This window comes from Anser anser (genome assembly GCF_964211835.1).
Source record: "Anser anser genome assembly, chromosome: 2".
NCBI classification, from domain to species: Eukaryota; Metazoa; Chordata; class Aves; order Anseriformes; family Anatidae; genus Anser; species Anser anser.
In genome coordinates this window covers 138,388,249-138,413,227 of record NC_139721.1, presented here as the reverse complement: position 1 = coordinate 138,413,227, position 24,979 = coordinate 138,388,249, and the positions used below count along the sequence as shown (strand labels likewise).

General features: G+C 37.5%; 1 protein-coding gene across 12 annotated transcripts in view; it reads left to right on the top strand.

Annotated features, from left to right (window-relative positions):
• Positions 1 to 24,979, top strand: part of AKAP9 (A-kinase anchoring protein 9) — a 110,203-nt gene that overhangs the window by 10,967 nt on the left and 74,257 nt on the right. For all 12 annotated transcript variants that reach the window (XM_083826935.1, XM_083826938.1, XM_083826936.1 and 9 more), the window contains 2 exons: positions 12,073 to 12,327; positions 18,825 to 18,869. In XM_083826935.1, coding sequence (XP_083683061.1) covers positions 12,073 to 12,327; positions 18,825 to 18,869 — 300 coding nt within the window. The remainder of the gene's footprint in view (positions 1 to 12,072; positions 12,328 to 18,824; positions 18,870 to 24,979) is intronic.

Genomic DNA, 24,979 nt, shown 5'->3' with positions numbered 1-24,979 from the left:
CTTAGGATTATTTTTGTTTTAATGTCTTTATCTCAAGGTGGGTGGTCTTTCAAGCAGAATCTTTCAGGGGGCTGTGTCACTCTGTCTTCATTATTGGCTGTGGAAAGAATGCAGGGCTGTGTGTATACAGCGCTAAACCGAAGTGGGTGGCACACACTGAAAAGCTTAGAATTCAAAATAATCTTGACAAACCTGGTTACAAAGGGATGTGTAAGCAATATTCAAGGTCTTCCTCATCTCTAATGATGAGGACTGTCCTTGGGCTTTCTGGCTCCCTGAGTCTAATGGCAGAATTGGAGGGGATGAAGTATTATGTGTGATATAGAAGGAACCGCTTAAGCAAATCTGATCTACAAAAATTTATGGGATTGAATGTGATGTATAGAAGCATACTGACAGGAGCTATCTGCTATTGTTGCAAAGCTATTCCCTGCTGTCTTTGAAACATCATGGTGATTATGAGAATCTAAATAAGCAGGAGGAAAGGGGGGAAAAATCAAACCCATCTGCAAGAAGGAGGATGTGGGGAGCTGTAGGGATATCAGCCTAGCTGTGGTCTTTGGGATGATTATGGAGCAGATCCCTCTGGAAGCCATGTTCAGGCACATGAAGGACAAGAAAGTGATGGGAGTTTATCAAGGGCAAATTAATTGTCTTCTCCAATGAACACATTGATTCTCAGCAAGGAGTTCTACAGTGGCTAAATGGACAGGGAAGGAATGGTGGATGTTGTTTATCTTGACCTTAGGAAAGCATCTGATATGATCTTTTACAAGGTTTTTGTAACCAACCTGTTGATAGGTGGCTTGAGTAGGTGGACTGCAAGGTGGGTAGAAAATTGTTGGGACTGCTGTGCTCAGAGGGCTAAGACAAGGTCCAGCTGGTGGCCAGTAGTGTTCCTCGCCTGCTGAATCTGAGGCCAGTCCTGATTGATGTTCTTATTAATAACTGGAGAACAGGAAGGAGTGTGCCTTCAGCAAGTTCAGGAATGGTGCCAAGTTACAGAGAGCAGTTAATGAACTGAAGCACAGGACGTGTTTTCAGAGAGACCTGGACAGTGTGGAGAAGTGGGCTGACATCAAACTGAAGCGGGGTGGAAGATGGTAGAGGAAAGCTCGCATGCTTTCCCAGTGGGAAGAAGGAAGAATTTCAAGTTTCCATGTTGATACTAGGATGTAACAGTAGTTTATGGGATCCTTCATGGCTTTAAAACAAATGTGATATTGTGTGATCTGATTTGAAGTCAGGGAAGGGAGAGACAATGTTACCGTTTTCCAGAAACTGGAGCTAGAAATACAGAATACTACAGTATGTGCTATATCTGCAAAGACAGGCTGTCCATATTCTGTGCCGGCGATGAGTTTTCCAGGAGGCTAGCATGATTCCCTCATGCAGATAGGCTCTGTATGTTTGATGGCTAAAGGTCAAGTCCTTTGTGAAAAGATTTCCACCAGCACCCTGCTTCCGCATCTACATTGAAGTTCTTCTTTTGTAGAAATGTGTGCTTTTTTTTTTTTAACAAACACCAGCATATTTAATGACTGTCACTTGTGCAATTTTGTATAGCCTACAATTAGATTCTTCTTAACTTTCTGAAGTAATAATTGTATTCAATGGTAAGAATAAATCAACGTTAAAATACATTATTTGACCTGCCTTAGATTCGTGGAATGATAGAATATTTGGGGTTGGGTGAGACTGCTGGAGGTAGTCTGGTCTAACCCTGCTCACAGCAGAGCCAGCTTCACGGTTGGGGTGGTTGCTCAGGATTGTAGCTCATCTGGTTTGCACATCTGGCAGGGGAGAGTGTGTTTAAACCTCAGCAGTGTGACACATTTAAGTAAACTGGTCAGTTACAATTGGTTATAATAGGGTAATACTTCCTAAAATAGGGACTTGTAGTGGTTAGAGTAATATCATCTCTTAGGAAATAAAGGTGATCTAGTAGTATATGCACTGATTTCTTTTAAAATATTTAATCTATTACATTAAGAATGAAATTAAAACAAAGTTACTAAGTCAAGTATTCTAATGTAAAGAACTACCAGCCTGAAGTTTATGTGGATGTAGAGGTGATATTGATTTAGCTTATTTTTCCAACAGTTCTTTCCAACAGAACCTGTCCGTGTGTGCAAAATGGGCAGTGCTCAGGGAGCAATGCAGCTGGCCGTATTTATCTCCCCGTTATCTAGAGGAACTTGTGTATCTAATGCTTGGTAAATCAATGCTTGTCATTTTTCTGTTCCTTACAGTCTTTTATAGGATGCTTATTGCTAGCATTATAGATGCCATTTGTCTATAGAGAAGAGTCAATCATTTTGTTATTCTTTAAAAAGAAAGAATACTTTGAGGAAATTTGTCTTCTGTTATTACACACCTGTGAATCTGCCTGTGTTACTATTCAAATCTGAAGAAGTTCTGACTCTTGCCAACACCATGCTCAGTCTTTCTAAGCATGTTTGTTACTGCTAAGCATATCACATATTTCATGCATTTCACAGTACTGGTCTGAAGTCAAATCCCATGTAAGTAGTTCGTATTTAGGATCCTATACATAGAAACATGAGAATCACTACTTCATGAAGCTTTACGTCTGCTGTTTTTGTACTATTAAAGACCAATCTTTACAAAAATGTAAAATGTCAGCCTTAACTCTTAAATGCATTAGACAATTAGTAAGCAGTGTCTGTGTCACAAATATAACTTGCGGTTGCCAGTAATTTGATGGACAAGCACTGTGTGGCGATACTGGCAACTGTCGCTTTCGCATACTTTTGTATTTTTATAGCTGGCTTCTAACTGGCAAGCACAGATGGCCATAGATTGTGATTTTTTTTTGTATGTTTCTGAATTTGAGAAAACATTTGTACAGTTCTTTTTAAATTGCATTATGTAAATATCATATGTTAACTACTCTCTATATGTTTTTTTTATTTTAATCCCTAAGCTTATAGCATGGGATTTTGGAGCCAACCATTTAAATACTTTGTTAATACAATATAAAAGGCTTCTGTGCCCAGCTTTTGCATAGTTGAATATTTGCTTTCAAGTAATTTCTTTAAGTTATCAATGTTATTTTGTCATATTAGTAACTTTTTAAAGTTGTTGTGTCCTGTTCATCAGGTTGGACAGTATCAAGTCTTTCTCTTGCTGTTAATGAAGGATGTTCTTCCACTAAGTCAGGAGTGTTTCAGTGGTACTTTGTGAAATGGTACATTCTGTGCAGTACATTCTTACCTGGAGGAAACCTCTCTTTCCATCTATCATCATAGAAACGTACATTTCTGTTTAGCCTTACTTAGGGCTCAGGGAGTAGACTCAGTTTTTTACCACGTAGTGGTCTAAGAATGTTTTCCTAAGCTTATTTTTTGTGGATGGGCAGCATGCGAAGAAAATTACTGAGAAAGAGATTTACTATCTTTTTGGCTACTACTAGCCAAAAGTAAAGCCAGTAAGCCAAAAAGATACTACCAGCTTGTAGTATTTAGTAACGAGATTGTCCTGGATGCTTTTTAGACTATTCCTATTCTGTAAGACTTTTCTCTTGACCTGAATGAACAGGCGTAAATGCCTAACCTGTTACAGCACAGCAATTGTTTTCTGAAAATAAATTGTTATCCTGAAGGAATTCCAAGGGATTAATCAAATGAGTCTCCAGCAGCTGATTTAACTATATATAGTTAAATAGTTGATGTAAGTATATGCTTGTTAACGAACAGGTGCTAAACCAGTTGTTCTAAGAAGTAACTACATAAGCAATGCTCAGATTGTTGATAATTATTTTTTTAGTGTTAGAGGCAATGTGCTTACTGATGTGTCTGACTGTGCTGCTTTCCAAAAATTCAAGTTCTGAATGAATTAATTATTTGATGCCTATATTTGTTCCTTCCGTTGCTACTGTGCAGTAACACAAGTTTTCTTTGGAAGCCCAGTTGAAACTTGTTACCTGTGAATGTCCATTGCTTTGTTCTTTATTTCCCGTTCCTGTGCCATATGGTATTCACTTGTACACCCTGATTAAATAATTTATTGTGAACACAAAGTACTGCTCTGTAGTTGAGAGCAAGTTGAATTAATCCTGGTTATCATTCAATTGACTGCACTGGGCTTATAGAAGTTAACTGCAATAAGCGTAAAGCCTGACATTGTAATTTTGTTGAATCAAACACAGTAAAAAAGAAAACAGGAAAAAAAAGGTCATAAAATTGGAAGCTAGTGCATAATTTTAATACTTTTGTAGCACGTAGACATTCTCATTTGCCTTCTGTTCAGGAGGCTGTCACCTACACTTTTAAATCAGCAACTGTTTTAGCTAATTGACCCTCATCTAGATTTACATCTCGTTTAGGGCCCTATGCTGTAGCGCACTTACTGTCCTCGAATGGCTGCCGTAGCTGACTGGAGCTGTATGTGGATACCAGCACACCCCGGGGAGCTGGGGCCAGTCGGGCTGTGGCTTGCTAGCAGCTAGCACATATTATTTATTACATTGCTGAAGTACACTGGGTTTGTGTGTGGTCATAAACGTGGTGACATATAGAAAATCTTTGCAATGGTACAGCCAGTGACTAGGTTCTGCGACTCGTCTGAAGACTGCAATAACACCTAAGGTTGGTTAGGGCCTTAGAATTTATATTGATGGTTTTGTTTCTGCAGGGCTCTGAAATACCAACTTCACACAGTCCAAAGAACAGTAGAGTAACTCTATGGAAAGCAACTCATGCTTTTAGAGTATCCAAAATCTTCATATTAAAATTCATTTTCAAGAGTTGATATCCAAACCTATCTGATGGGTGAAGATTTTCAAAACACTGTCATGAGGTGTGAATGCATGCTGAACACATGGTATGGCAAGACAGTGAAGTTTTTAAGTTTGACTTCAAAAAGTTTGTGAGAAAATTATATGACTCGTGTTGGAGACAAGCAGTGTAACAAAGTAAGCAATAAAACTTTTTTTTCTTGTTCTTTTGTAAGAATAAAATGTGACTGAAACATTTGAGTCTCCTTTGTTAAAATTTATTTTACCAGATTTTAGCTCTGACCGGGGATTTCTTGGCTTGGGCAAGCTGGATAACTTTTAAAAAGTCTTAAGGGAGGAGGTAGAAAAAAATTTCCTTGCTGAGGGCAGAAAAATTTTCTGTGTTAACAATGTGATAATTCCTTCTCTTTCCCCACCTCCCCTCCAGACATTGTTTCAAAGGTTGTAGGACATTGAGGACTGAGTTTGTCCCTATGCCATTGTTATTTCAGCCTGGCTGAAGAAAGCTTCAGAATCCAGTTTTTTATTAAAGCTGGTGTTATGCGTCAACCTTGTGGAACAAAAGGAGTGTGTTGCTGTCGGTGTGTAACCTCCTCTGTGGTTCCCTTTCCCTGCCCATTATTACTGACCCTTTGAAACTGGTCAGAAGCATAGGACACAGCGTGCCTTTTGAGAGGGCACCCGACTGGTCATCTCCCTCTCTGGAGTGAGAGGGGCTCTGCTTTATCTCAACTCCCAGTGCCTGCAAAGACATCCTGTGTGTTTCAGGCCTCTTACACACGTGATCTGTGCTTTTTAGAGCAACGCGAAACAAGCTTTCTATTTCCCTCTCATTTTGTCAGTGACAGCTTGGCCCGATCTTCTTATTTCCTCTTCACTTTGGGAAGTACAGGACCCAAGCAGGTCGGAGGTTTTTTCACCCTCTGTTTCAAGTCAAGGCAGTTATATAGCACTCAGTACAAGAACAATAAAAAGCTGATAGGAGCAATATAAAAACCAACATGTATGTAGTAGTAGGTTAGTAAAGAGACCAAGTGGGCAATTTCTTTTAATTGGACTTTTTCCATAGCAATCCAGCACTGAAACGTGCTTGGTGCACATGGGTCTCTGCCATTGTAACCTGCCTTGAGAGCATTTTCATACACTTAACTTTCATTGCTTACCCAGAAAATAACCCAGCAGTAATTAACTTAGCTGCTCCTCGGTCTGTTCCTATTTAGATTCTTGGGACAGAGGAGACCAGACCAGATCAGAACCACACTAATTCGGAGGCTTTCCAGCTCATGGAGCCATCTGGAGGGGTTCATTTGAGTTCAGTGCCCTTGATTATTAGCACTGGCAACAGTACTGTCTGACTGAATACAGACTGCTAAAAAGATGGAGAGAATTACTCTACCTGCTGTTCCTCTCGCTATTGTGAGTTGTCCTCCGTGGTACTTTGGCTATAACTGTAAGTTGTGGTGGTCCCGCTGGCTTTGTGCAGGGTACTGCAAATGAACAGCTGTCTCTGGAGCTGAAAGACTCAAGCTTATATTTAGGTACAGGCTGTGACACTTCTTTTGTAAATTTTCAGAGTCTTACTGGCGTCCTCTAATGCTCGTGAACCACTTAAGTCTGTAAGAAGACATTTTAAGGTCTTGCACTTGTTAGTTGGGTAAATCTGACTGAATGCAGCATACAAATGGAAATGAATGGAAATACCTCATTCCTGGGTGATTATTTTCTTCTTCATTCAGCCTAACCTTTCCCATTTAGTAAATTCAGCATCTGTTGAAAGGAACAAATAAACTAAAGCTTCATTTGCCTCAGAAGATTACCAGATTGAAACTTACAAAGAGCATTAATTCTATACTAACAGTACAATTATTGGAATTCCAGCTATGCGATATAAATCTTTAACATAATTTTAAGTTGCTTGCTCAGTTACCTTCTTTCTGTAGGTTTTTATCTCAGGAATTGGAAAGAGTTATGATACTCTCCTGCTAGTTGATCAGAAGAATAGAATAAGTCAAAGATTTTTTGGGTGACTTTAAACCAACCACTAGAAAGAAGTTTATTCATCCTCTGTATTTGCTTATTTTTCATTCATCTCACTCCCAGTCATTCTTTCCTTAGTATAGGCATCAGGAACCGGGAGTCTGTAGGCAGCACTGTAAACTTGCCTATCCTTCATGAGCGAGTGCTTTTGCAATGCAACCTTCAGTGCTTAGGTCTGTTGCAAATATGACCAAAAAATAATAAAGTACCACTTTCTTCTCTGATACAGTTACCGGTTATCCCATTCAACGCCTTCAGGGGCAGACTGTCATGCTTTTACAAATGTGGCCGAATAGGCAATGAGTTTTTAACAGCCTAGGTGAGGCCCTACTGCCTACATCTCCTTGTTGTCATCTCCCAGACTGTCTTCCTTATCCCTTTTTAGGGCCTCTTGTTAGCTGCCATAAACATGTTACTGTATATTGGAATAGTAAAGTCAGCTCACAGGTGAGAGGGCTCTCTCAAAGTAGGCGTTTATCTATTCCACTGTTCCCTGAATAAATGAATAACTTGAGACTTGAACCAGAGCAGATCTCCAGCTTCTGAATGATACCTGAAATTCAAATTCAGATTGGCCTTTCTGGTTTGTCCTTGGCTTGCAAGACATCTAAGACTTCATGGGATTTATCTACACTTCATAATCCCAACCCAGCTCTCTGCTTTTTGACCTTTCTGTGGCATTGTCTTTGTAGCACTAATTGCTTACCTGTGGTGAAGGGAAGTTGTGACCTATTATGAGGGCAGATGAACCTTAAATTATTTCTTCATGTTTTAAGATGAAACAGCAGTCAGTCATATTCCAAATATTTTGGCTTCACTTTTTCAGTAATCATTCAGAAGTTTTCTCTCATTAGCATTTGGTGATGAGGATTCAGAGCATCACAACTGGAAAAGCCAGAGCCTTTCAACCAAAGGTCCATTTGTGATCTCCAGTGGGTCTCACAGTGTGCCTGGCTGTCGTCTTGCACTCGCAGTGAGAGTCATCTTGATTCTGGGACATACGGTGGTTGTCATTTGTATGACACAGCTTGCTGCAATGCATGTTATATGTTCGGATGCAGTGCAGAGCAGACTCTTCAGTGTTCACCACATTCACAGAATAAATGCCACTTTCTCAGTCAAATTTGTGGCTCTTTTCTTTTGGCGAGTCCCAGGCAACACCTGCCAAAGAATGCTGTTTCAGTTTTGCCTGCCCTCCACGCGCTTAGTTGCAGATACTGCTCTGCTGGAGAATTTCAGGCTGCTAGATAGAAGGCTTAAGATACCCTCTCTGCTGTTAAGTGCAATGTTTACATCAAAAGTTCATGTCTAGGAGTTGTTTGTTGGTTTCTCTTGGCATTTTTCCTTTTTATTGTGAGATCATGTTCTATAATAACAAATGGTGGTATTGCTATCAAATTCTGTTTTACGAAACAGGATTTTGTGGGGCCACACAGCAACTTTAGTCCTGAAATTAGTGTACAGACAGTTGTATTCTTGTCTTCGTCATTTGCTACTGGCAGTAGCCATTTCAAAGGGGTTTCTCTGCATTGTTGCAAGGGTGTTTTGGTGGCTTATGTTTAACTTGCTCTCCACAGGGACTCCCAGGTTGTCTTTAGGAGAGCTACGTGCCAGACCAGTCAGTTCCCAGACTCTTATTGCCATAATTACATCCCAGGTGCAGGACTTGATGTTTATCTTTCTTAAACCTCCTACAGTTCTTGTTGGCTTTGTCTTTCATCCTGTTGAGGTCTCTCTGTTTGGTGGCACTTCCTTCTGGGGTATCTGTCTTTCCTCCAGTTTTATGTCATCCATGAACTCGCTTAAGGTGCATTCAATTTCATCATCCAGATTATCTATAAAGGTAATGACCAACATAAGACCAAGTATTGAACCCCGGGAAACTCCACTTGTGCCTGGCTGCCAATTTGACTTTGAGCCATTAACCACTACTCTGAGCTGTAGACAGCAAGATTCAGAAGTTCTTGTCTTCTTACACCGAGTGGTCCAAAGGAGATGTAGTCCAACACGATACGTTTCTCAGGATACCAGACTGAGAACTTCTGACCAAGGACAAGTCCCCTTCTGTGAGTTTATCACATTCAGCTGAGGTTTAAGTGGTATCTGGAACATCTTTCAAAATGATAGTAGATATGCAAGGCCACGATGTAGCTCTCTCCTCATGCTTCTACTGTACAGTGTAAAAAGGAAAACAGGAAAATTACTTGCCCATAGCAGCTTTTTTGAGGTGCTTTTTTGATTCCAGTCTGTAAGTTCATAGCTCATCCTTCTATACTTCTTTATAAATAAGTTTGTTTGTTTGTTTAAAAAAAAGTAGAGGTTTTGTACTTAAGACTTGTGACAGATGAGCAGACCCTGCTCCTTCTGTTAAAGGTGTGAAAGGTGTGTATGCAGCACTGAATCTGAGACAAGCGTTTGATGTTGGTAAATTACAATTCAAAGCAGTAATGGTTGTTTGCAGGTACATGAGGTATAACCATATAACAATGCTTGTACAGGATGTGCTATCTATAAACTTATTTAGCAATTGTCAGTTGTTTTTTAAACAATAAATACAGCAAATATTATTTACCTTTCTTCATAGCAGCCTTCTTCAGAGGCAATGTGCAATTTCAGTTCTTGTTAACTGCAGCAGCTCTGCAAATGTGATGACCTGAATCTGGTGCATGGTATGAGAACATTAAGGAGTCACAAGCAATCATAAGGCAACAAGCAGTTGTAAATGGGACTTGAAGTGTTTCTGTTTTAAAGACTTCCATCTATATCAAATAAAAATGTAGCTATTTATGTTTTATAGATGTAATATTTTATAATTTCCTGAATTTTATTCAGTATTTTCTTGTGCTGATATGTGGGCAGTGATTGCGTGTTGCTGCTTTTTTTCAGATATTTTATATATTTAGTGTTTAAGGAGAAACATTAAATTTTGCACACTGAGACAAATTTTATTTTAACATTCATTTCTCCACTCAAACTAGTTCAGTCAGACCATATTCAAAATCAAACAAGTACAGCACATCCCAACAATGTAGATTCCTGGCACACTTACCAAGGGTCAGCATGTGCTGAAGATAGTCATTTTACTGCTATAATTAAAAGAACAGCATTATTTATTTATTCAGCTATCGTAATTGGCATGGTTTAAACAACTAATCCCCACCACTCTGCAGGTTAGTGCCCTTCTTTCCCAAGAGCATTTAGTTCCTAGCAGCAGTTGATTCTCCTCTGCTTTCCTGCCACTTGGAGGACATCAGCATTTAAAAGCTAAAGTGATGGTGTACCCCAGGTGCTTCAGCTGAAATATTCAAAGTAAGTGAGGGGAGATGTGGAGTAATTCAATTGTCCTTGAGATACACATCCAGTTTTGTAGACAAATAAAGACTGTAAGGCTGCTTTAACTTGAAACCTTCTGTGGTAGAAAGTTAATCAAGTTGAGAAAGAGAGTTCTTGATTAGTGGCACAACGTGTCTTTTATTGTTTATTTATAAATAAATAAAAGCAATCAGCTTAAATTCAGATTCTGTTTTATTTCTGTGTGGTATTTGGGCAACCTTGTCGGGGGTTATAAATCAAAAACTTTTTTTTTTTTTGAGGTAAATTTAGTCTTTTAGGAGAACATAGTAATGTTTTCAGGAGGTAGATCTGTAACATTCACCAGTCCTACTTTTGAGAAGCTACATCTATGCATCTTTTTGTCCTTAAGCTTTGAAGTCAGGAGGAAACTTTCCCTTTTTCTGTTTAGAATTTGTGAAGTTTCTAAACTTGAATAAGTTCCTGTGGAATAATGAAAGGTACAGATTTTAAAAATAGAAAAAAAACCCTCATGAAGTTGAACTAATTAGAGAGGAAGCGAGTATTAAATACGTAGGTGAGCATATTTGGCTCAGCAAATCTTCAGGTCCTCTGTAAACAGAGCAGGAGCCATATGCTGAGCTGTCAGTTGTCCTAAGGCTGGAGAGGAGGCTGAAGAAACCCACGGAGTAAGCAAGTAAAAGCATAAACTAGCCAGAAGTCAGACCTGATCTGCAAGCGACCCGTTTATTTCGATTATGGCCTCCCGGCTCTCCTGAGGCCAAACGGGAGCTCCAGAGCAGTGCAAGCTGACGTGGTAGCAGAGCGGTGTCTGGGGAAGGCGCTCCTTGTGTCCGGCTTGGCCCGAGTGGTGCTGAAGAGGCTGAATGGAAACCTGGCTTTCTCGAGTGGTGAATATCATGAGCAAACATCTATACTGTAGATTCTTCTTTAAATTCCAGCAGATTTGTCAAAATACATTATAGTTGGGTATGAATTGATGTAAAAAGGAGTTTAAGCTTTAAGGTCTTTCTTTGCATGCTCTGCATGTACTATGGAGTTACATTTACAAAACATACTCTAGCACTAAATAATCGTTGGACTTTTTATTTGGAAAATACTCGTGTCTGTTACCAGATTTTATTGGTAGGATCTATTTAATTTTGAATTTTAATTGGTAAAACCTGCCATGCTTGTTTTTCTTATTTGAACAGAAACTCTGTTCTTCTTAAGAAAAAAAGATATTTTAAATGGATTTTCTTGTGTAAACCACTATGAAGTGATTAAAAGTAATAAGCTCTTCAAAAGGCAGTGTCTTACAGTATTTGAATAGCTTATATACTAATTGGTTTTTCAACCGTGTGTCTGGCTCACCTGTGACTTTTTGTTCATCAGCATGTTTTGCTACAAGGTAGTGTACCTTGTAATTTGCTCGCTGTCTGTTTTCAGACTGTTCCCTTATTATGTATTTTGCTATTTCTTTGTGATGTTTCCAGTACTTTTAGGTGCTTTTTTAAGTTCTAACATAAAATTAAAAAAACAACTTTATTTGATACCTGGTGGAAGAAAGGTTTGCTTTTATCTGCTTCTGGTCTAAAAAACAGAAGTAATTCCTATAAATTTTGAGATATTTGCTACTATAATGATTATAGTAATTTCATCACATTGGTACCTTTACCTTTGGATGTTTTGATTTCTAGGTTTCCGTCTGTGAAACGGTAACTGGCTGATATGAATCCTAAAAGGAATAAGAGTAATAGATAGATTGCTTTAAAAAATAGAAAAGAAAAAACTTCAGAGAAATAAAACAATGTGAACAAAAAATAATCGGAATGTAGCTTGAGATATGCAGCATTAACTTCAAACATTTTGTTAGTGATTAGTTTGAAGCTTTATGTAGAGCAGCTGGTGAGCCTTTATAGAGGATATCATTAGTAATAAAGTGGAAAACTTTCACCTTTAACAAGATTTTGTCTTCTGTACAGCTTGCCCAATTTAGGCAGCGGAAAGCACAAACTGATGGTCAGAATGCGTCAAAGAAGCAGAAAAAGAAAAGGAAAACAGCAAGCATCAAAGATGAAGAATCAATACAAGATGGGATTGATATTGATCGATCTCGAGGTGATGAAACATTCACGTGCAGCAGCCGAAGGGGAGCAGCTGCAACTGCTGAGTTTGCTGTTATGAGGACTTTGCATAGTGGAGAAATTATCACACACAGCCAGACTTACACCACTGAGGTAAGTTTGTCTCAGGTTGTAAACTGTAAATTAAAATTTGGGCTTAAAATAATTTATTAAATTTGAGAATGGAAATAAAGGAGTTATATGAGGCTGTAGATATTATTTCCTTCCCTCTGCTTTCTGTCCTTAATGTCCAGAGAAGGTATTTTCTGATTGCCTGCTGTCATCATGTTTTGTGTGGTACTCAATGTCCTGTAGATTACAGAAAGTTTGTTGGTACTGCTGTGCTCCCTAAATGGGCAAAAAATGGTTTTATATTATCGCTTCATTTTATGCATTTTGTTTTATTAAAAGTTTTCAAATTGCTGTGGATTTTTGATCGCTGCAGCCATGGCTACAACAAAATGCAAAGCTAAGCATCTTTCTTGTATTCATAATGTAATTTGAGGCTTTCTGGTTAATGAGGAGGACAAACGAATTTAGAAAACACTACTTAGAGCTGGATGGCTTAAGAGACTAATAAACAGATACTCTACTTTTACTGCTTGATGAAGTATAATCCTGCTTGCTAGTGGTTGAAAGTACATGCTCTGGGAAGGTAGTAAGATGCCCTGTGTGATACACACTGACAGCCCAGGTCAGCTCTGAGGGGACGTGAATTCACATAACATAATATATTGTTCCCAATATGTATCTAGGGCCAAGAGATGCTGATGCTATTTACAAAATAGGTTATTGCATTCTTGAAAGCAGTGACTCTGAAAGGACGCGAGTGTCACTTTGAAATCAGCTCAGTTCAGATCCCCAGTTTTCTACATGTGAGTGCAGTCTTTTCTGAGATAGGCAGTACAGATGATAGCTCTGCGTTTTGATTTATCAGCCCTTTGCTAGGTTGGACCATTTCTAACTATTTTGGCTCCATTATCTCCTTTCCATTAGCCAAGAAGTAATAGACACTTTAAAAAATTTTCTTACGTTCATCAATTAAAAACAAAAAAGGAAAAGGAAAAGAAAAGGTTACCATAGGGGAGAAAGCGGTAGACTAAACCACATGTGAATAAAAACTTGTGAAGTAATTGATGAATTTATTTTATGATTTTAAGCCTACAGGATAGCAGTACACTAGATATATTGAACTTCATAGATATCTGCCTTTTAAAATGAAGGCTTTCATTCTTAGAAAGTTCATGTCAGGGCTTCAGAACTATCTGTAGTAATTTAGTGAAACCGTCTGTTCCATTCATGGCTTCTCCTTGAGGAGGTAATAAAATTTTAAAAGAGCATTTATTACCAGAATGACTGTTTGCATTGGTAAAGGGGAGACTTCTTTGTCTTTTAAGAAAAAGAGAAAGGTGTATGTACTTCGTGAGGATGGAAGAAATGAAATGGGGCAGCTTATCTACAGCTAAGGAGAGAGGACTGTGAGGGCAGAGAGCTATCGAGAGGGAAACGCTTCAACCATTGTTTTGCCAGTACTATAGTCTACGTACGTATGAGAACTGTCTGAAGAAAACTTCTTAACCAAATATACTTTGAAGTACCTCACGATTACCAGTATTGTCTGGGAACATGCATACACACCCTCAGTCATCATACATATTTCTACTGCAGCTGGAGAAATGGGGTAAAGTACAAAATCATAGAATAGTTCAGGCTCCAAGGGACCTACGTGGTCATATAGTCCAATCCTATGCTCAAAGCAGGTCTAATTAGACCAGGTTGCTCCTAGTAGCCTATGTTGGCTTCTGAATATTAACAGTACGAGATGGTTATGGTTTTACATTTGAAGAAATTATGCTGCAGTTGCAAAAGATTACACACACAGACACGTTCTTAAGATCGGACATTATTTTTCTGATGTCTGGCTTATTTTGGCTTGAATGAAAAAAGCCCAAATCAACTTCTATTATGTTAAAATAGCTAAATATGAAGATGCTTAGCTTGGTTTGGTTTGTTTTATAAATGTACCTTTAAAAGAATAAGCATGGTGATTACTTTTCACTTGTAACTTGTCTGTGCTGAATTGCTCATGACTTACTGATTTCTGAAACAGTATTCACTTCCAGTAAAATAAGTTGCTCCCAACTGGGAGAACATTTTTCTTTGCTACATGTTGTTTATGGCCTGCTTATTCATTTAAATAAGTAATTGTTATTTTGGAATTGAAAGATAGTTGCTAAAGTCTCTATCTGTGCAGTATTAATAGAAGAGGAAAAAATCTGAAATAGACTTAGTGAATCTGATAATTTACTGTTTTTAGTCTTATAAGTGCAATGCTTTGGACAGTGAGCTTGTATTACAGTAATTGGATTAGAGCTTGCTTAGTTGAAATGGCAGCCAATGTAACAGGCAGTTTCAGGCTAATCCCTGCAGTGGAGAATTAAAGACAGCTTCTTTGAGCTGTTTGCTTTTTCACCCAATGTTAAATCTTTATAGGCTGCTGTGTCAGGAGAGTAAGGCAAGATTACTGGAGGCATTATGTAGGATTACTTTCTAGGTAAATTTCAATTCAATTTACTTACTTCACCTTTTACTAGAATTCATATTTGGAATTGTTCTTTTTGTGCCACAAAACAGACTCCAAACATCTGACCACACTGCGTATCTGTCTAGAAGTCAAGGCTGGGCTCTGTTCTGGTAGTTACGTGGGAAGAAGTTTATCTTCCTGCAACTTTTCTCCTATGAATTTTTAGTCCCCAGTGGAATTAGTATGCCCAAATGTAAATCACCAAGAGCTCTCTTACTTGGTATCAATAACGGAAAGTGAACTAGAGGTACTCCTATTGGAGCTTATTCCTCATCCGAAGTTAGATGACTCCTTTTCACAGAGGGCAAAAGTCTGTTTAGAGAATAAAAGTTATTTTTTGCAGTCATCGCTTTTCATCAACTAAGTTCTTTCCTTTTTTTTTTTTTTCTCACTTAAGTATCAGTTCCTCCATCTGCCTGCAATCACAAAAACTACAGGAACTAATTAAAGAACTCTAGGGAAAAACTCTTTTTGTTGTATCCTTCTTGTCCATTCCATTTTACCATCTGTCTTAATTTACCTGTAATTTCTGTAAGGTTTTCCATCCTATGTCTGAGGAATAGTTTATTTACTAGATTTGTTGGAGAAATCCCAGTTGGTACTTCTTGGTTAAGTCTCTGGGTCTGAACTTGCAGCACGTTAAATGCTTTTATATTGAGTTTCTAGTTGCCTTTTTTTTTTGTCTTTATTCTGTTGCAAGAATCTTTTGGTCTTGAGATTTATAATGTCCTTTTATATATAGAAATAAAGATCATAAAATAAGAAAATAAAGAGACAATTCAGGAAATAAACGGGATCAGTGAAACTCTTGGTTTTAGGATTGCACTTATTTCTGCAAATAAAATGGAAAAAAAAGAAAAGCCAGTTCCAGGGTAAATAATTGATTATATCAACTTCTTTAAATGATGTAGCAGACCAGACTGATTTGCAAGAACGTACCAGTGCCAGGAGAGCAAAAGAAATTAACCTATGGCACAGTAAAATTGTCCTTGAGTCACCTGAGTAGTAAAAGCTATTAAACAAAGCTTCTTAAAAAAGAAAAGTTCAAAGTTCTGTGATGAAGAATACCTGCTAATTGATTACAGTTGGATTACTAACTCGTCTTTTGTTTTTCACAGGACAAATCTGTTGGGTAGTAGTTCTAGAATAGCGTAACTGTTTATTCAAGTAGATGGTAAAGGCTAGAGCTCCAGGTTCATTGTTTCGTTTCCATAACTTACTCCAATTGTTAGTTAGTCCCTCAGCTTTGACAGGCAAGGAGATGGTCTTCTGAGAGAGAAATAAATGAAACAGAACTGTGGTGAATTATTACTTGAATACCTAGATACTATTTAAGTACTTAGGAATTATTCATGCTCTTGTTTCAGTGCTTTGAAATCTTAGAACAGGGCATCCAAGTGCCAGGTCCTGCACCTGGGACAGGGCAATCCCAAGCACAAATACAGGATCTAAAGAAGTGCGGCCAGCAGGTTGAGAGAGGTGATTCTACCCCTCTGCTCTGCTCTTGTGAGACCCCACCTGGAGCACTGCGTTCAGCTCTGGGGCCCCCAGCACAAGGACATGGAGCTGTTGGAGTGAGTGATAGGACAAGGGGCTTTAAAGTAAAAGAGGGGAGATTTAGATTAGATATTTGAAATAAATTATTTACTAGGGGAGGGGTAAACCTGGCATTGGCACAAGTTGCCCGGAGAAGCTGTGAATGCCCCATCCCTGGAGGTGTTCAAGGCCAGGCTGGATGGGGCTTTGGGCAACCTGGTTTGGTGGGCGGTGTCCCTGCCCATGGCAGGGGGTTGGAACTGGGTGATCTTTAACATCCCTTCCAACCCAAACCATTGCATGATTCTATGAGAAACAGGGTAGTCATATTTAATAATGCATTTTTTTTAGCAATAGCTGAATGTTCAATATACATTCTCATTTGAGGAAAAAAAAAATGTTAGACTATGTAGAGTTAACTCAATGGAAAGTTAAAGTATGCAGTTGAATTAGTTTTGGGAGAGCAATAGTAGTTAGGCTTGATCCTCAGTTATCACTACTGGAAACTGTTAGCTCAACCATATACTTTTGTATATAACAACAACCTTACACAGGGAGAACAAAGGAGAGATTAATAGTTCCACCGACAAATTTTTGTCTTCATACAGAAGTTGTTGCTTTTCTTCCTACACGACTAAGGCCATATTTAATTAATAATGCTCCTATAAATTTATCGTACTCTGTAAAAACTGGAAGCTACATTATTATAGACTGCCAGAAGCTTATAAATCAGAAAATGCAGCAAAATTTTGATTGCTACTTTACTGTTAATTATAATTTTCTTGCAAACTGACAAAGCTAAAATAAGCTTGTTTTCTCTTCTGCGCGCTAATTAATCCATGTTCAAAAATGAATCTAGAATTTTGTAGTTATGTTTGTATAACAGTTTACAATGAAGTCATTTTATAAAGTCAATAATTTAGGTAGAATTTTGTTCCATGGATAGTCTTGGTTCTCTCCCCTTAGTACTCATCCATTGCAATTGCAATATGTTAGTACTGGATAGCCGTTCTTTTTTTAAAGAAAAAAGACTTTTACTATCATCCATGAAAGTTTTCAAAGGAACATAACCACTTCTCTTTCTTGTGACCAATTTAGTATTTGAGTTCTTTTCTGAGTCCTGTGATAATGTTGGACAGCCAGTACGAAAGAACATATCTTCTGAACAATGCTTAACAAACAGCATATAGAAACAAGAAAATGGACATCCTGTTTTTTGTAGGCAGATTACCTCCTTTTTTTGTATTATCTTGCAGTAAGTTCCTCTGAATAATGTTCATAGATGAAAGTATTTCTGATTTTCTGAAAAGTACTTAGGTCTTGTGTGTTATCATTAAGGTACTAGCTGCATAGATGATAGAGATAGTTGGCTATAAAGGGCCTTTGTAATGTCTCTTCAGTGTATTTTAACCATCAACCATGTTATCAGTGAAGAAACTAATAAATAAAAATAAAAAACATCTTGCCAGAAGAGTTTAGCTGTTTGTACCAAGAAAATGCTGTGTGGCATAAGTGGTAGAATAAGTGCAAATTAACAACCTGAAGTCGTAGTGAAACAGACCGCTATTTCAAATCTCATAAATTAATGGGAGAACTGATGAATAGCTTTATTGGCATTGTCCTATCAAATGATGTGTTGCTAACAATATGTGTATATATGAAATTTTTTGAATTATTTCCTTTTAAACTGGACCCGTGTGGTTCAGACAGATGAGCTATGTAAAATCTAATTACTTCGGTTGACCAAAGAATAATTGAAGCATAGAGGGTGGATGGCTTAATAATGGAAGGAGCTGGATTTTTAATTACGGTTGATCAGGTCTTGAGAGAGAGCATAGTTGCTTGGAGGGCAAGATGTGTACCTCTAAAATGTTGACTACTTGTAATTGATTGTGACAGCAAAAGAATAACACAAAAGTCTTACAGTGGCAGAGGCTGATGTGTGAGCTCATAGGATTTAAGTGTTTTTAATGGATTTTTAGCCGAGTGTGGATTAACCCCTTAGTACAGAAGACACATCCATTGAACTTGAGTTCATTTGGCCATCTATCTGTAGTGACCTTCAAATAAATTTCTTGGCAAAAATACTTGGTATTAACAGACAAAAAACAAATCTTGATTGTTTTGAAGATTGAAGCAAATAGTTTTAAAAGATTATTTATGCTATTAGATAACGCACAACTAAAGTATGATGGAGAACTATATGGTTCCCACTAAAAAGTATAGGATGATATGGCCACATGCTTGTTATCTGCATTAGGAAAATAAGTAACAATGTGGTTTTTCCTGATTTTAAGCAAAGTATTTGTTTTTATTTAAAGCTGGAATTTCAAGGAAGTGAAGGTAGCCTTTGCTGTATATATTCTAATCACATTCATGGATACCTGTTACATTTTTTAATACTGTCTACATTCTCAGAGAGAGATGGCATATGTCTTGTTTAATATTTTTAGAATTCCATCATTGTAAATATTTTAATATTTTGTTTTAGCCGGAAAGTGAAATTTCCACTACTGTAGAAGATTACAGTTCTGAGGTAAGACTGAAGAAACACTTCCTTTCTAACTTTTCTTTTAACTTTTTCTTTTACACGTTTATTGAAATGGTGTGCACTGTTTTCCAAAAAGAGGAAGAAGGAAATAACACGTGATGTTATAGACAAAGCTGTTGCTTGTCATTACTGGTATGATTCATGTACCATTAAAGCAAGCATTGTGTCAACTACATAATGGGATGGCTGCTGTAATTGATAATATGATAGATTTATGAACTGTTGTAACAATGTCACCATTCTGGTCATAGTACTGATTTGTGTTACTATTGGAGTTATGGTTGTGCATAATTCCTACACATTTTCTTTTGAAAATTATTTAATGAGTTGATTATGTTTTAATGAGTTCCAAAGTAGCTGTTGCTCAGGCACTGGCTGGTCATCACTCTGCTGCTGGTAGGTGGTGAGTGATTGCCTTTGCATCACTTGGTTGGTGTGTGTTCGTTTGTTTTTCCTATACTTACTGAACTATTCTTATCTCAACCCATGATTTTTTCTTGCTTTTGCCTTTCTGATCCTAACCCCATCCTGCTGGTGGGGGAGTGAGCAAGTGACTGCGTTGGGCCTTAGCTGCTGGACAGAGTTGCCCACCACACATTGGCATCCACTACTCATATCTGTCGCTTAAGAGGGAAGTAGGCTATGTGGAAATTTGGTCTTGACAAATGAAACAGTTAACTATGTTCGTAATGGGTGAACTACCTCATATTTAGCTGAGGGACAAGAACATGAGTGCACAAAATAGCCATGGAGGATCTGTTGTAAAAATAGTTAGTAGTTTAAAAAAACAAGTTCTTCACATCTCAAACGGTAGCTGTTTTGGTTTGCAGCTCTCTGTGCTAAGCACTTCTGTAAAACACACCCCAGAATCTTAAGCTTGGCTAAGTAAGAGGAGATCAAGTAATCAAACATGCCTCCATTGCTGAAGTAAATTTGGTTTAGAATATTTACTGTGCCTCCTTTAATTCAGCCTTTCTAAGAGAAGGCTACCACACCTTAGAATAACTATTTGTTCCATACTAGTATTATAAACACTTATTGTGAGCTCTAAGGGAACGCACACACCAGACAATGCGTCCCTGACCTGGCACACTGTATGGCCTAAAAGTAAAATCATTGCCACAATGGACAGTCTAGGCATGCCCTGAAAACTGGGAGGACCTCTGTTTCTCCTTCTCAGCTTTAAGGCTTTGTCTTCATCACTTCTTCTCCCAGTCTGTTCTTTTGACCAACTCCTGTATGTTTTCTGTTCCTGAGCTTTTTCATGAAGAGTTTCTTACTTTCCCTGTAACAGTTTCTATTAATCTTTTCCCTTCTCCTTGTCCTTCCCCATTTTCCACTTGCTTGGTTTCTTAGCTCATTCTTATAGCACCTTTCTGGTCTTCCTTTTCCTTAGTCATTCCTAAGCCCAGATTCTTTTTCCAGCCTTTTCAACTTCATCTAAGCTTTTTTTGTTGTTGTTTTTTATTCTCTCTCCCTTGAAAAACTATTCTTTACTTCCTCCTCTTATGTCTGTGTCTTCCTAATGTTCAGCTCAACTTGTCCTAGATGAAAGCAGTACTGTTTCTTTCCAGCCTCTCATCAAATCCCAGTTACAGTTTCCCCCACAGATTTTGTCTTTTTAGTTGGAGTCCTTTTACTGTCCCTCTCTTCCCCAGTTTGAATCTTTCTCTCCCATTTCTTCTTCCTGTCCTTGTTTATAAGCACCCTCACTTTCTTCTGGTGTGTTAGGAGAAGACACTTGGGAGTGCAGTGAAAACATTCCTTCACATTCATTATTGGTTACTTTCATATACAGAATATTGAACCAAATGGACCCTTGGTCTGATCAATTGTAATCATTCTTATGCTATGTTTGTTGTAATGCAAATTTAATATATATATATATATATATATATATATATCCAAGTCAGGCACCTTTAGAATTGAAGATTCCAGGCCAGCAGCTTCAAAGTGCTGTAAATGAAAGAAAGAAAGAAAAAATAGAGAGGGATAGGTGCAGATGTGCAAACTCCACGTGGGGAAAAAGTCAGATTAAAGATGTAATATTTCTCACAGATAAAATATGCATTATTTTCGCATAGTTTCCAAGGAATTAAAGAAAGAACAAAAAGAATTTTTGAGTTTGTATTATGTATGGTAAGAAGATAGGGCAGCATGTGCATACTGTTTGCCATTGAGAGTGAAATAACTCTACTATTGAACAACTGCTGTGACCTTACTGCAGTGTTTTAGAATATATGCATCACCATGGTATGTGATTACTGTAAAATGGAATATGCAATATGTGCAGAATGAACCTTTGAAAAAAGTTGACAATGGCATTGATGCTTATATATCTTTACAGGTGAGGTATTATGAATATATATATATATATAATGGAATGTGACTAAGAAAATTTGATCGCTGCTGAGGTTGTAGAAGCAGTGTTGGAAATTGATGGCGAAAGCTCAAGCAAACATATCTTTGCAGAAGGAGACAGAAAAGATATGGCATAATGCCTTATGATAATTGCAGATATGTTCTAGCATGCGGAAATGTTTTTAGTGTTTTATTATTAGTATTAGTTGACTTATCACATCTAAACACTTTAATATGACATAATTTTTACCCAGCTTCATTCTTCAAAGATTTCCATAGGTGCCTACAGAGTATATTAGGGATCAAATTCTTAGATACTAAAGACAATAGAATTACAACCAGACTGCTTTCTGAATGTGCCTTTAAAAACAAACAAACAAACAAAAAAAGATTTCCTGCAAAATGCTTTTCCAGGCACTTTGTATTCTCATCCCTCCAAAACAACTTTTTTTCCTCTGTGAGACTTCTTTTCTAAAACAGAAGTAGGCAACACAAAACTTGTGAGTAGTGAAGTAGTACTGGGTCTGGTGAAGAGCAAATTGAAGTGGTGAGAGTTACTACCTTAATAAGCTGTTTTTAATTTAATTTAATGCAATTGGTTGGTATCTGCAATGAGGAAATAACATATTTAAGAATACCTATATTTAGGAATTACACTGAATTTTCAATGTGTTTCATATCAGCTGTTACATTACTTCTATCATGAAAAGCTTTGTTTACATTCATGACCATCCTTTAAATAAAACAATCAGAGCACTTTTCAGGTGAGATACATGAGAATAAGTTAAATTTTATATATAATAGCATAATTACGAAGTTGTGTCAAATTGTGAGCTTACTTTTGTTTCAGATACCTGACCTCCTTTTTGGAATTCTAAGAAACCACACATTTGTACAAATATAGGATTGTTCATCCATCTTTCTCCTATTTTTTTTTAGCACATCTGTATTCTCTTTAGTGGTTTTTGTCAGAAATTACATTGAAGTGGAGACTGTCACGCTTCAAAGTGAAATAGGTTTTAAATCATTTACTTTTTATAGTTGGTAAAATAAGCTATATATTTTTAATTCGTCATCCACTTTTCTTGGGGTTTTGGATAAAATTCAGTAATAAGTATTTCATTCTTTGATAGACTAATTAGACACAGGGTCATAAGGAGTTTTCTAATAAAAACTGAAGGAATCAGTAAATGTTTATATCAGTATTCTTGTCTTAGAAGATTCTTTTTGTAAAACATCTTAAACTGTAGTATTTTTAAAGGCTGACAATTGTTATTCTTCAGAAGTTATTAGACTTAGTTATACCATATGATTGTAATTATTTTCATCAGAAACTGAAAATGGTTTTCATTCACGGAGTTTAAAAAAAAAATGATTTTCCCCAATTGTCCTAATTGCTAATATTAGCTAAGTTCCATATAGTCAATTGTGACATAACTAGAAAACTGAGGAAAGGCTAAATGTTCCTAAGAGCACAGTCAAGCAGTGTTGAAAGCCAAAGTATTAATGTCTGTAAGTGAATTGGGTGTCCAAAACGCACAAGAAAAAGAAAACACTAAAACTATGAGGTAAAAACGTTAATCTATTCCAGACACTTCTGCATGTTTCTACTACCAAATCAGTGCACTTTTTTTAAAACTATAATTCTGTTTGCCAGCCTATAATAGGTTATTTTGTTTTCCTGTATTAGAGTATTTTTACATTTATCAATGACTGAACAGTAAGCATTGATTCATGTTGAGCACGAGTTTGCAATATATAAAGGGAAGTCTCTGTAGTACTGACATTAATGTTAGCAGTAACAGTATGTTATGTGTAACTGCCCAGTATTTCTGAGGTACAGTTTCAAGTATTCCTAGGTCTAAGGAGCACGGAGGGGGAGAGGGTGATGAACCTGTAGTAAAATGCAGTGTTTTCATAAATTTAATCCTGACCTCTGGTGGCAGTTATCATAAATTGCTACCTTACTTAGTCGTGAAGGTTGGTTTTCTCTTGTATTTTGGGGGAAGAAGCTTGCCTTCACTTGTCTAAGCATATGTATTACTGATGTGGTATAAATTATACCTTTGTTTTTAGCCAATACATTAATAATAGTAAATATTATGTGAATTATTTTGATAATACAAGCAAGGAAGAAAACTCAAGAGAGTTAGAGCATACTTTGATGAACTTCCGTAACCGTCACTGGTTTCATGTCTTATATTCACCCAAACAGTTGCTCCTGAGTAGCTAATGTGCTGTAAAATTGCATTTTTTCTTGCTTTGTGGTTAATTGTTTAAGCAGTTATATTCAGAGTGTTTGTTACTCCTTGCTCCCATTATCTTCCATTGTCTTATCTTATGTAGTTTGATTGCTTCTTTAAATGTTTAATTGTATGCTGGGGTATATAACTAAGCACATCATAAAACAGTAAGGCATAAGGCAATTTCAGTGTTAAAGGTGAATTGCAAAGCTTTAAAAGAAGAAATAATAATAGTCTACATCAATAGTATGGGCCTGCAGAAGAGCTCTGTACAAGTAAACCACTGGGCCCAGGAGACGACACACACGAGTCCGATAGGCCTCATGTAGGTGTCTTTAACACTGAAGTTGGTATCTGGACTACAGTCTGCAGATGAGTGAAAAAATAATTTTGGTTTCAGATTCTTGAAACTAATATCCAGCCACAGCAATCAGTCTGGTCTGATGCAGCAGGATTTCTGTCCTGCCTCATGTTGCCAGGTTGTTCACATGGCTGCTGCCGGGAGAGCGTTCTGGCATGGTGATTTTCTGATAGATTACGGTGCAGATTGTTGTCGTGTTTCAACTTGCACTTTGCAAGAAGGCATAAGACATTTGAAAAGAGGAGGTACGGGATGAGAAACAGAATGGACTGAGGTGTTAGTATGTGGTATCTAAGAGCTAGGCTTCTGTTTAATGAAGGGGGATTTCCAAAGTTCCAGACAGTTGTTTGGAATGTGTGTGCCAAAATCCCTTTTATAAGATCTTTTTGTAGAAATCTCAGCTGCTAAAGCGTCTGGAACATCTAAAGAGATGAGGCTTTTATGTCTGTCCTAGCAGCTCTTGTTATAAAGCATCAAAGAGTCACTGATTGTTCCACACTGAAAGGATCCATAGGAAGAGAAGGGTGCCCTGTGTGGCAGTTTGCAAGAATCATACACTACGTCCTTAGCAATTAAGCCTAAATAAAATAACAGTTAAACAGAAGGAAAATCATTATTTCATAATAGCTTCTATTAAACTAGTAGGGTTATTAATCTGGGACATGAGCCAGAGTCCAAATAAAGACACTGGTGCTAGGCACTGTGTAGACACTTGTGTGGCTGAATGCAGAGCAAACATCTGGCAATACACAAATGATGTGCAGTGCCTTTGTGAGCTTACTGGACTGATGTTTGCTGCAATTTTATTTATTCTTTCTGAAATAAGGTAGTAATCTCTCTGTGGTGTCTTCCTTTTCACTGAGGAAGTCAGGAATTGAAGTGGCAGTATGTCAGCTCTGCAAATTCATGTCTGATGCAAGGTTATTCAGAACTTGATAACTATATTGATCCCATTTATAACAGTATGCTTCCATGTCGAGTAACTTACTGATTTGCTCAGACATGATAGTTTTTGGTAAAGAAGGCCTGATCTTAACTATAGCAGATCTCAGAACTATATAGCTGCTTTTTTGATGTAAACACAGTATTTGGATCTGATATGGTACCTTTCCATCTCTAGTACTATTATT